General features: G+C 43.0%; 1 protein-coding gene across 1 annotated transcript; it reads left to right on the top strand.

Moving 5' to 3' along the window:
- The first annotated feature begins 6,398 nt into the window (after window positions 1-6,398).
- On the top strand, window positions 6,399-10,959 carry LOC127207039 (uncharacterized). Its single transcript, XM_051166325.1, has 6 exons — window positions 6,399-6,533; window positions 7,439-7,572; window positions 8,286-8,359; window positions 8,441-8,548; window positions 10,651-10,752; window positions 10,871-10,959. Exons 1-6 carry the CDS (start codon window positions 6,399-6,401, stop codon window positions 10,957-10,959), a joined length of 642 nt encoding a protein of 213 aa, XP_051022282.1.
- The last annotated feature ends 2,287 nt before the right edge of the window (window positions 10,960-13,246 follow it).

Below are 13,246 nucleotides of genomic sequence, written 5' to 3'. Positions count from 1 at the left end.
CCTCTGAGTGCCACCAGGCATCCCCATCCAAGGGACATGGTCAAATATGGGGCACCAGAGTTTGTGTGAAAGTCAGATCTCCTTCTCCACTTAACGGTGGAGAATGTCCTGTCCATCCGCTAGTCTGGGTAGGGGTTCGAAGTTTACTGCCTATATTTTCCTTGTCTGGTGCCATAGTTTGAGGAGGACCCCAGGGCCCAGACCTGCCTGTAGTTTTCCAGGACCCTCTGGATCCTTCTATTTCCTCATTCTCCCAGGCTTCTCACACTTAAAGTCTCAATTGGATGCCCTCCCCTCTGACCCACTTTTCTGGTAGGTAAAGTTTTTCATGGGGACGTACCCCTTGGACTAGTGTCTTGATATAAATGAGTATATACCATTTAACTCTTTTTGCTTCTGGGTCTGGAACACATAGTCACAGGAGACAACTTCCTGAACAGAACACCAACATCCCAGGCCTTAATGTCAACAATTAATAAATGGGACCTCATTAGGCTGAGAAGCTTTTGTAAGGCAGGTGACACTGTCAAGAGAACAAAGCGACAGCCTACAGACTGGGAAAAGATCTTCACCAACCCTTCATCTGACAAAGGTCTAATATCCAAAATATATAAAGAACTCAAGAAATTAAACACCACCAAACCAAATAACCCAATAGAGAAATGGGGCTCAGAACTAAACAGAGAATTCTCAACAGAGGAATATCAAATGGCTGAGAAACACTTAAAGAAATGCTTGACCTCCTTAGTCATCAGAGAAATGCAAATCAAAACGACACTGAGATTCCATCTTACACCCATCAGAATGGCTAAGATCAATAACTCAACTGACACCACATGCTGGTGAGGATGTGGAGAAAGAGGAACACTCCTTCATTGCTGGTGGGAATGCAAACTAGTACAACCACTTTGGAAATCTATCTGGCGCTTTCTCAGAAAAATGGGAATAGGGCTTCCTCAAGACCCAACTATTCCACTCCTTGGAATATACCCAGAAGATGCACTACCACACAACAGGGACATATGCTCAACCATGTTCATAGCTGCCTTATTCATAATAGCCAGAACATGGAAACAGCCTACACTTCCATTTTTTGATCTTGCCACAAGATTGGATTCCTCTGAAGCTCTTTTATTCTGAATTACATGATTTTCTTTTTAAAATTAATTTATTTACTCACTTTACATTGAAATCATACTCCTCTCTTCTTCCCACATTTCACTGTTCCTCCCTCTTCCTCCATTTCCTCTTCTCTGCTTCTGAGAAATACAGGAGCCCCCACCCAACCCACTGAGCACATCAAATGACATCTGGACAGAGGGCGACCTCTTCCTTTGTGGACTGGCGTGGCAGCCAGACTAGGGGGATGTGTCAAAAAGCAGGTAACAGAGTCCATGTCAGAGAAACCTCCATTCCCCTACTAGAAGACCCACATGAACCCTGAGCTGCCCATAAACTACATCTGCATAGTGGGCCGAGGGCCAGTCCACATGTGGTTCTTGGTGATTCGGTCTCTGCAAGTCCCCCTGGGCCCTGGTTAATTGGCTCTGTTTGTCTTCTTGTGGAGCTCCTGTCATTTCTAGGTCCTTCTATTCCCCTCCCTCACCTCGGCCACTTTTCCATAAGACTTCTTATGCTTCATCCAATGTTTGGCTGTGAGTCTCATTGTCTGTTTCGATCCAGTACTGGGTGGAGCCTCTCAGAGTACAGCTATGCCAGGCTTCTGTCTGTGAGCATAGCATAGCATTGTTAATAGAGTCAGGGGTTGACCCTCTCCCATGGGGTGGGTCTTAGTTTGGGCCAGGCATTGATTGGACGGACATTCTCTCCATCTCTTCTGTCTTTATCCTTGCACACCTTGTAGGCAGCATACATCTTAGGTCGAAGTGTTTTGTGGGTGGGTTGTTATTCCCCTCCCTCCACTAGGAGTCCTATCTAGTTAGAGGGTGTCCTCTTCAGTATCCATGACACCTGATACTAGGAGTCTCAGCTAGAGTCACCCCTATATCCTCCCAGAAGTCTACTCTGTTTTAGGTCTCCAGGTTTTCAGAGACACTTCTGCCCAAGGTTTTTCTTTTCTCTTCAGGCCCTCAGAACTCCCTCTCCTGCTCTCCCTACATCTGATCTCCACCCTCATTTTTGTCTGCGCCCCTTCTCCTACCTAGTTCCCTGTCTTGAACCACTTCTGCAGTCTGTTCTATTTCCCATTCTTAGTGAGATTTAAGCATCTTCCCCTTGGTCCTCCTTTTTACTTATCTTCTTTGGATCTGTGAATTGCACTATGTCTTTCCTGTACTATATGGCTTAAATCCACTTATAATTGAGCTAAGGAGGAATATTCCCATTGCTCCAGATCCTTGACAGCCTGTGCTGTCATTTGAGGTTTTTTTTACCTTCCCCATCCTGACGAGTGTAAGATGGAATTTCAGAGTCATTTTGATTTGTATTTCCCCCAATGATTAAGGATGTTGAACATTTCTTTAAGCGCTTCTCAGCCATTCGAGATTCCTCTGTTAAGAATTATTTGTGACTGAGGGGGACCTCCTCCCCCTGTATATGCTCATAGGGTATCGAGTCTCTTCTTGGTGACCTATTATCCTTCCTCTGAGTGCCACCAGGCATCCCCATCCAAGGGACATGGTCAAAGATGGGGCGCCAGAGTTAGTAGAGAGGAATGGGAGGATACAAGGGATGGGCTAACAACTAAGATGTAATATGAATACATTAATAATAAAAAAAGGAAAAAAAAGAAAGAGTAAGCAGGCTACCAACATGAGACTTGATTGCCTATGACCATATAGTGGGGGAGGAGGTACCCCTGGGTCATAGACCTAGGGGAGGGAAATAGGGTGAAAGCAGGAAGGAGGGAGGAACAGGAGGATACAAGTGATGGGATAACAACTGAGTTGTACTCTGAATAAATTAATAAAATAAAAATAAACATCTGTGCAGCTGAAAAAAAAAAAAGAATTATTTGTGTAGCTTATACCTAATTTTTAAATTGGCTTGTTGATGTTTAATTTCTTGTGTTATTTATATTTTTGGGATATTATCACTCTGTCAAATGTAATGTTTGTGAAGATCTTTCCCAAGTCTGTAGGCTGACATTTTGTTCTGTTCACAGTGTCCTTTGCCTTACAGAAGCTTTTGAGTTTCATGGGGTCCCATTTATTAATTATTGATCTTAGAGTCTGAGCTGTTGATATTCTGATTAGGGAATTGTTCCTGTGGCAGTGAGTTCAAGGCTCTTCCCCCACTTTCTCTTCTAATAGATTTAGTGTTTCTGTTTTTATGTTGAGGTCTTTGATCCGATTGCAGTTGAGTTTTGTGCAGGATGACAAATATGGATCTATTTGCATTCTTCTACATGGAAACATGCCCTTAGAACAGCACCAGTTTTTGAAGATGCTTTATTTTTTTCCTTTATATGGTTTTGGTTCCTTTGTCAAAAATCAAGTGTTTGAAGGCATGTGGGCTTATCAGTCTCTTTCTATGCAAGTACCATGCAGTTCTTATTACTATTGACCTCTAGTACAACTTAAAGGCAGGGATGGAAATCCCTCCTAAAGTTTTTTGATTATACAGTGCTGTTTTAACTATTCTGGTTTTTTATATGAAGTTTATAATTGTTCTTTAAAGGTCTGTAAGGAATTTTGTTGGCTCATTGATGGTAATTGTATTGAATACACAGATTGATTTTGGTAAGGTGGCCATTTTTTTTTTTACCATGATAACCATACTGACCTTTAAGTGTGGGAACTCTTCTCATCCTGGAAGCTATCCTCAGGAAGGTCAGGAGAGCTGGGCGACTGCAGGGTGGAGCTGTGCATCCCTGGAACCTGGAAGCTATCCTCAGGTAGGTGGGAGGCATCAGGTGGCCAGAGGCTGAGACCAGGCCCCTAAAACCCAGGAGCCATCCTTGGCTTCTCAGGTGGTATGTGGAAAAGCTGCTGTTTTTTACATGTTGATTTTTGTGACCAAGTGGTTTTATGAAAAGTGTTTATTGGTTCTTAGAGTTTTATTGTGTAGTCACTAAACTTTCTAATGGAGAAGATGATATAATCAGCAAAGTCTGAAATGTTTACTTCTTATTTTATTATTTGTGTCCATGCTATTTCCTTCTCTTGTCTTATTCCTCTACCTAATACTTTAAGGACTACATTCAGTAGGACTGAAGACAGAGGACATCACTGTCCTTGCTGATTTACTGATATTACTTTGATTTGTATCCACCTAGGATGATGCAGGCTGGAAAAACTCACTCCTTCATGATTGGCTACTTCAGAAAGAGCTATGATGCTGAAGGATGCTTGGCTTTTATTAAAGGGCTTCTCATTGTCTCAGATGATTGTGCCATTCTTGTTCCTAAATGCACAAATGTAACGTATTCCATTTCTTTGCTTTGTGTATATTGGACAAATTGAATTATAGTAAAATATGCTGATATGTTGTTAAATGTTTTGTCTAAATGTAAATGAAAGTTTTTGCTTTCATGTTGATCAGAAAGGTTGTCCTATAATTTTCTTTCTTCTGTGTGTCAGGATTATATCAGCTTCACTAAGGAGCTCAGTAGCATCACACACACTTCTCAAAACCTGCTTTCTGGAGTGAATTCGGGAGTGTTATGTTTATTCTTGGGAGAATTTAGCAGTGAACACATTTGGCTCAGGCTTGTCTCGGTTAGAAAACATTTTATTGCTGGTTAAACTCACTTCTTACTGTGAAAATCTTTGGGTTTTACATGTTTTCTTGTTTAATTTTGGTGGATCATTGTGTAGAACACTATTCTTTTCATTTACATTTCCAATTTATTTGAGTAGAAGTGTTTTTTAACTTTTAAATAAAACAAACAATCTTTCCATGGCAGTTGTAGTGTGTCATACAGTGTTCTTTGGCCAAACACTTTTGCTTGCAAATTCTCATTCCAATGAGTCATTAGTCTATTTTGAGGTCTCTGGCTTTTGTTACACTATAAATACTGGATCCTCATGGGGTCTTCTCTCAGTTGAGGTCACCCCAAAACTTTAGATCTGCAGGACCAGTCCTTAAATGTGCTCCAGAATATCATGGATTTGGTAAATTTTATTTCCGCTTAGGGCCAGCACTTGTGGGAGCTTGGCCAAGAGGCTCTTCCACATCTTGATGAATCAGGAATCTGAGTACTCATGGTAGACACAAATGGGGACTTCACTGACATCCCTGTCTTCTAGAGTGGCCACAGTGCCAAAGGTTCCACATTTCCCTCCAAAATTATCTCCTGCATTCCACACTAACCTAACCAAAACATATGCCCCACCAAACATTCCGGTGTAGAACATTTTTCATATTTTAGGCATAACCCCAAGAAACTAATAAACAATACACACCCATACACATCAACATACATAGATCCTTTTATAAGAATACACAGACAATTAGACAATTGTACACATGGAAAAGATGTACACACAGTCACATACACACAGATATGACCACGTATGCACAACGACACTAGTCACATAGAGAAAAACACAAACATGAATATAGTTACAGATTAAAAACATATGAATGCTGATACAAATGCACACAGAGAAACACACAGGCACAAGTTCACACAGACAGGTAGAGATAGTAACACACAGAGCCATTGGCACAAATGAACACATAGACACAAATATTCATGTGCAATCACCCACAGCTAACCAGACACACGGGAACTCCGTGAAACCACCACATAACTACAAATGTGCACAGTAGCAGCATAATGGGATTGCTTTCTGCTGTGGCACAGAATGAAACAGAATTGAGAAATGGGGACCCCCAGGGTATTTTTGTCAGGGGTCTTGGCTCCAACCCTTCCTGGATCCTGGAAAGAAATAAGGCAGCTGTATTTTAAAAAGGTAGCTTGGAATAGGTGGATGTAGGACCCAGCTACTAACATGGCAGAGATGAGCTGTGAGGGGATGGAGAGTCTGGAGGTTGGCAGCACTCTTATGAACATGGAAAGTGGGAAGGAAGACCAGTCAGGGTGCTGAAGGGTGACACCACAGCTAGTTCTCAGGTGGCTGTGGCTGGAGAGCACACTCGTGTGTACACACTGATGGTTGGAGACAACGTGGTGGCCATTCTTAAAGGTAGAGGTTCTGAGAAGGAAGAGGAAATGTGACTTTAAAAAAAAAATGGCAACACAGGCAGACATTGGGAAAATGGGAACACATTAGCCATTGTTATCCTTCTAGTTTCTCAGGGGCCTCCACCCACTTTGATAACATTCTTTGTCCTGACAAGGCCTCCTGAGCATGAGTGCAGGCAAAAGTACGTGGCCAATCACAGAAATCAGCCCCATGCATTCATGAAGTCCAAGCCAAACATGAAAGGTGGCTTTGTGCAGCTGAGGTGTCACTCAGTGCAGGATATAAATGCTGCAAGGAGGCCAGGAGCACAGAGACACCATGGTGACCATGCAGCTGCTCTTGCTGACTGTGGTTCTGACCCTGCCCTCTGTGGAGGAAGTAACCCTCAGGAATCCTCAATATGTTGCCACTGTTGACATGGTGAGAGTGATGAACGGTTGAGTATGTGATCTATGTTTCCATGGATTGGGTGAGCTTCTCAGTGCTGCTTCTGAGATCTGCAGATGGACATCAGTGAGATGCTCTATGTTATTACTCAGTGTTTACCTAGAATCATGGCTTTTATTGATATCTCAAATATGATACACCCAGAGGACAAGGCATGGTTTATAGAATGTAGAGAGCTGAGCACTGCTAGGTATGGGAATGTCTGGAGGGATAGATTTTCTGAGGTGTTTTGATGTTAAAAATGATGATATATTTGAAGAAGATAAGACTCTGGAGCTGATCAGCCTTCCTAACAGTGGCTGGCTTTGAGAGATAAAGATGTCTGTTGTTGCTGGTCTGATCTGCCCTTACCTTGTCCTGCAATCTCAGTGGATCTGGAGACAAACATACCCCATTGTTGAAGCTTGTGTCCCAGTCTCCTGATTTCCACTAATGACAACTCCAGTCACTCAGACCCAACCCTCCCCCCTTTATAGTGATCCAATGTCCTTCATTTCCCTCTCAGTCTTAGAATAAAGGGAGTTTACTATTCCTGATCATGCTCTTAGCATAGTCCTCTTGGGACTTTTCTCATCTGTTTATTTGTGGCAAGTTCAGAAAACCCAGAATAAACCTGCCACAGAAATGCATTTGATGGATATTACAAGGCCCCTTTCCTAGCCTGTCTGTCCATTTCTGGTCATGACAGAGAGTGGCTAGCCATGACAAGGACTCTTATTGGTCTTTCAACATATGTTCCTCCTGATTGGACAGTTACTCTATGCCAGTTTCCTTCTGTATCTCCTCCCATTTCAGCTCCTGTCTGGAAACCTTTTTTTTTTTGTTGTTGTTATTTCCCTTTACATGGTTTCCACCTCATGGGTGGTTTCCCTCTCTAGCTTCTAGGAAAATGGTTCATAACCCGTTGGGCAGGAAACATGCCTATCCCTGCAAAGAAGAAGTTAAGCCCGTTGCCTCCCTTCATCTTCGCCAAAAACATCCTTGGCAAATTGGAGTTTAGGATGAACATCTCGTGAGTACTTTCCCTCAGGTAGCCCTTCATGCTCTTCGCTCCATGGACTCCACACTCTCATTATGGGCTTGTAGACACTACATGTCAACATGGAACTCTCTTGTGTTGCCTGGTCAATGTGTTAGGTGACTTATGTAAGCACAGCAGATATGTCCAAATCACACTGGCTCCAAGTAGAAGGCCCAGTGTGTCACATGCCGTTCTGCTATGACATTCCTTGGAAGACTGAAGATTTCTTTTTCCATGCTGCTTGATCCTTGGAGCCAGTGCAGACGCTGTGCTTATTTCTGTGCAGGCACAGATCCTCATGACCCTCAAGATTTCAAAGTTTTTCATGTGTAGTGAGGAGCCAGGGGTAATGTGGGATAGACCAGGACTCTGTCTTCTGGGGGATAGCTTTGGAGACACATTAGCAGAATAAGGCAGTACCTAGCCTTTAAAGGAAAATGGCCTCATCTTGGAGGAAGTCTTCTGAGAACTGTGAATATTTGCAGGTCTTTAGATGTCTATTATCTCTCTCTTGTGCTTCCATCTGCCATGATGTGGAGAACACACACACGGGTTGTAGAAAGCCATGTGTCATTGCTTTGCTTGCTGCCATATCTATCAGAAGAGATAATCTGGGATCAATTCACTGTATAGCCTCATCTATGGCAAAAGGGAAGGGCAGAGATGGTGTTAGGTAGAGAGCAATAGTTTTCCCTATGTTACAGAAAACCCATCGGATGTGTTGAGTTCAAGATATATCTGGACGATGTGAAATACAAACCCAGTCACTTCTACATCTGTGAGTGTGAGCTCCAGTTCTTTAGTTGATGGATCCTTTAGCAAGGAATTTGAAGACCACATGGCACATTTTCTTCCTCAGGGCCAAACCACAATATTTTAATTTATTTCCTTGGCGGGGCAGACGCTGCTATTGCTATCCATGTGAGCACAATCAACAGGCAATTGTATCGGATGACAATGCTCATGGGTGAGTCTCACACTCTCTAAGATGTGGACATGAATTTTGGGGGGCAATGTGTATAGAATGAGTTATTTTTCCTGTCTAATTTTCTAGTAGCCATCTAAGGGGGTTCTTTCCTGAGATTTCTGCGCTCTTGAGAGAGGGTTTTGGTTTTGTAAGATCTTAGTGTATCTATCCTTAGGCCTCTCCAGATCACTACTAAGGACAATGCTCATACTCAATCCCCAGCCATTGAGCCTCAGTGCCTCTTTCCATCTCAGTCAGCCTTTCTACTGGTACTGTTCTAAGAAGGGATCTCCTTGAACTCATTTCCCACTGAGTATGCAAGGAAACATCTGGAGACAATGTACTTCTCATGGCAGCATGACCACACTTAACATCCAGGCGGTGGATGATAGAGTGCTGCTCAGTACCTGTTGTGCAACAAATTGCCTTTCTCTTTTTACCAGACAGCTTTGAGGTACTGAAGTCCATAGTTGTATCAAAAGAAAAGTGGGAGACAAGTAGGTGAAGAAACATTCCAAGTCCAGTTATGGCCAGTGCTATGTGGACAAATGTGTTTTGTTCCTCTCTGCCCTTCCTTCTGACAGTTTAGAACTTAAAGAGAAGGTTCATCAAAGCTTGGATGACTGAGTGGTTAAGAGTTCTTGCTTTGTAAACATGAGGACCTATATTAATGTCACAAGATCTCACATAAATATCTGGATATGGCTGATTGTGTGTGTAAAACCCCATCATTGTAGAAGAGGCAGTGTATCCTCAGAGATGACTTTCTAGCCAACCTAACTACAACAATGAAATTACAGATCAATGAGAGGCTGTGTCTTAAGACAACATTGTTGAGAGTTCTAGAGGAAGATGATTGAGATACTGCTCAACTCACAATCCTTATATTAAAAAGACACACCCAATTATCCACCACAACACACACACACACACACACACACACACACACACACACACACACACACACTCACTCACTCACTCACAGGTTGGGGTGTAAAATCAGAACTGAAGCATGGGTCTATTTCCTGAAAGACAGGGTTTCAGTCACATTCTGGGAAAGATGGGTATCCTAATCAGATGTCCCCCACTGTGTCTGATCTCTCAGGGGAGTTCTGGACATTGAGGCACACACAGAGAATATCTGGGTACAAAATAATAAGGGCTAAAGGGAGACCCGAACTCTACCTGTCAGCATTCCCAAGTCATGAGAGCCAAAATGCTAGTGGCACAATTATAACCTCTGCTTGTATGCTCCAGTACTTCTGCTCACATGATCCTACTGAACATCAGGTCGCACTGTGATGCCTCCCTCTCTTCAGGTCAACCTGATCACCTCTCAGTCTTTAGCCAGTATCATTGTACTAAGGAGCTTCCAACAATGGCCTAGGGTGTCTCTTAGCCTCAACCTGGAGCCTCTAGACAGAAACACCTATTTCTCCTCACTGGCCTTACCTTCAGATCTTGACCAAGGGCTCCAGTGGGCATTGTGCTGCCCAGATGTTGAAATGTTCCTGGGCCATGGAGAAGCCCCACCACAATAGATGGTACTGTTTCAATATGTATTTTGGGGAAGCTGATGGTCTACTGAGGGCAAAGTTGGGAGACAGGGCCCTGCTGGCAGATTGTTGCAGCATAATTATGACAGAGCTGGGCAGTCACTGTTGCACTTATCTCCTCACATCTAGCGACTGTTAAATTCAACCCGTACATCAGGAGGTAAGTCAGAAGTATGGGTCATGGGCAAAGGCTGTGCTTTGGATGGGCTTGTATGTGGTAGTGGTTTGATTATCTGCAGGATTTCTGGCTGCTGGGGAAGAATATGTCAGAACCATTTTTTTTATTAGCAGCCTTTGTTGAGTGTACTGTGAGCTGCCAGCATCACCGGAGACACATATAATCATGTGACACTTTTCAAAAACAAGATAGAAACATGATTTACACAGGAGTGGTCTCACCTGGCCTGCCTCCTGTTTGGCATTATTCAACTGGAGATGCTCTTTCTAATGCCTTGAAATCTCAGGTCTCAGAAATATTTCTGATTCCCCTGTGAGTCTTTAGTAACATTCTTTTCCGCCCTTGTTTGATACCCATGTGGCCTCCAGGGCGCATGATGGCTCCAAGACGAACAGTGCTATTGGATTTTGAAGATCTTGTGGAGAACCTAGGGCTGAACAGAACAGACATCATCAACCCTAGATGTGATGGTAATGAGATTGTGACATCATTTATTTCCAATTCCCTTCCATTCATGATATTCTTGTAAGACAATGATCATACAAACAGCCACCCCAGACACCTCTCTCTTTCTCTGTTTGTAAATAGATTCCTGTGAGTTGTCCAGAGGAACTTTACGCATGGAAGAGGTGCCACAGAGTCTGCACAGGAACTTTGCTCTGACACCTTTGAACTAATGCTCTGTTCCTGTAGAGAGAACACCAGTTGCCAAGAGAAGACATGCCTCACATCTACAGTCCTCCAAAGCCTTAGCTTTCAGTAAAGGTAGTAAATATACCCTGGTCTATGTTTAATATTTGATCGAGTGGATTTTGGCTTTGTGTTACTGGGTTGTGATCAGGCACACATTACTGACCCTGATCACCAGCATCCAGGAGTCCCTACATAGGTGGCATGGCATGTCACAAAGGATCACAGAGGTCAGCCTTGACATTCCGTGCAGCTGACGGAGATCAGGACAGGATAGGAACATGCATGATAACTATTGAGGGGAGAGGATAATGAGCAGTAATAGGCAAGCAGATGTTGGTCCACAAGTGTGGGTCAGTGCAGGAACCTAAGGTCTCAGTATGTTCTGCATGTGCTGATGCCAACTGTTGGATGCATAGATTGGTGTGGAGGAGGGTAAGGGTGTTCTCTCTGAATGTGGAAGGCAGGGACTTCAGGCAAGGGCTTTATTTTTCCAGTCAAATAGGAAAAATTGGGCTGAGGGCAACAGAAGCAGAAAAGTCTTGACATGAGAGCCCACCAAGTCTCCCCCTCCAGGGGACATGGTCAAATGTGAGGCACCAGAGTACGTGAGAAAGTCGTATCACACTCTCCACTCAACTGTGGAGAATATTCTGACCATTGGCTAGATCTGGGAAAGGGTTTAAAGTTTACCTCCTGTATTGTCCTTGGCTGGTGCCTTAGTTTGAGCGGGACCCCTGGGCCCAAATCTGCCTATCATATTGTTCTACTTGTAGATTTCTAGGACCCTCTGGATCCTTTTATTTTGCTGTTCTCCCATGCGTCTCTCATTTAGAGTCCCAATAGGATGCCTTCCCCTCTGTCCCAGTTTCCTGGTAAGTGAAGGCTTTTGTGGGACATGCCCCTTGGGCTAGTATGCAGATATAAGTGAGTATATACCATTTGATTCTTTCTGCTTCTGGGTTAACTCACTCATTATGATCATTTCTAGCTCAATCCATTTATCCACAAATTTCGGGAATTCCTTGTTTTTAATAGCTGAGTAGTATTCCATAGTGTATATGTACCACAGTTTCTTTATCCACTCTTCTACTGAGGGACACTTAGGCTGTTTCCATGTCCTGGCTATTATGAATAAGGCTGCTATGAACATGGTTGAGCAAATTTTCTTGTTGTGTGCTGGAGTGTCTTCTGGGTATATTCCAAGGAGTGGAATAGCTGGGTCTTGAGGAAGCCCTATTCCCATTTTTCTGAGATAGCACCAGATAGATTTCCAAAGTGGCTGTACTAGTTTGCATTCCCACCAGCAATGAAGGAGTGTTCCTCTCTCCCCACATCCTCGCCAGCATGTGGTGTCGCTTGAATTTTTTTTTTTGTGGTTTGGCTATTTGTATTTGGAAGCTTTAAAGAAAACATCTTTCCTATCTTGGTGAGTCTAAAATTCTGAAAGTAAACCTGGTGGCACTCAGAGGAAGGACAGCAAGTAGCCAAGAAGAGACTTGATACCCTATGAGAATATATAGGGGGACGTAATCCCCCTCAGGAACAGTCATAGGGGAGGAGAATAATGGGAAAATGGGGGGGGGAGGAATGGGAGGATACAAGGGATGGGATAAACATTGAGATGTAACAAGAATAAATTAATAAAAAAAAACTAAAATAAAACATTAAATTAACTAATTAAAAAAAAAAAAAAAAAAAAAAAGAGCCCACCAAAATGTAAGGTGTAACAGATGCATGCTATTCCCCAAGTCCAGATATAAAGAAAGGGAAAATTCACACCACATCTCTACTGACATTTCAACAAACCACAAGTCCTTCTTCTGTACGTCACTAGTCATTTCTTGGGGACAGATATAGTCATGTCAAATGCAGGCACAACTTTCTGCTGTCTTCCAAAATACATAAATGCAAGAGCCTTTAGGGTAATGACTCAGGGCAGTTTTTGAACGAACCTCCTGAAGGCTACCATGACCAAGAAATGTGTACAGTGGCAGGTCAGCCAATCTGGCCCCTAGCGTTTAGACATGCCTGCCATTTGTTATTATCAGGTACAGCTGATGTGATTCTTATGGAGTGAATGGAAGGTAGGACATCAGGTGACACAGCCTTGGCTCAAGGTGACCATGTTAATGAACCAGAAAGTAGGATGTATCCTGTTCTTGGACATCACAGTTAAGGCACTTTTTGTAACTTGTAGCTATCACATGTAGATCTCTTGGTACATGATAGTTTCAGTGTACTCTTGAGCTTCTGATAGGCCCTGTAGTGTGA

This window comes from Acomys russatus, chromosome 24, assembly GCF_903995435.1.
Source record: "Acomys russatus chromosome 24, mAcoRus1.1, whole genome shotgun sequence".
In the NCBI taxonomy this organism is placed as follows: Eukaryota; Metazoa; Chordata; class Mammalia; order Rodentia; family Muridae; genus Acomys; species Acomys russatus.
The sequence above is the reverse complement of the archived record's forward strand: the minus strand, read 5'-3'. Positions and strand labels throughout refer to the sequence as shown.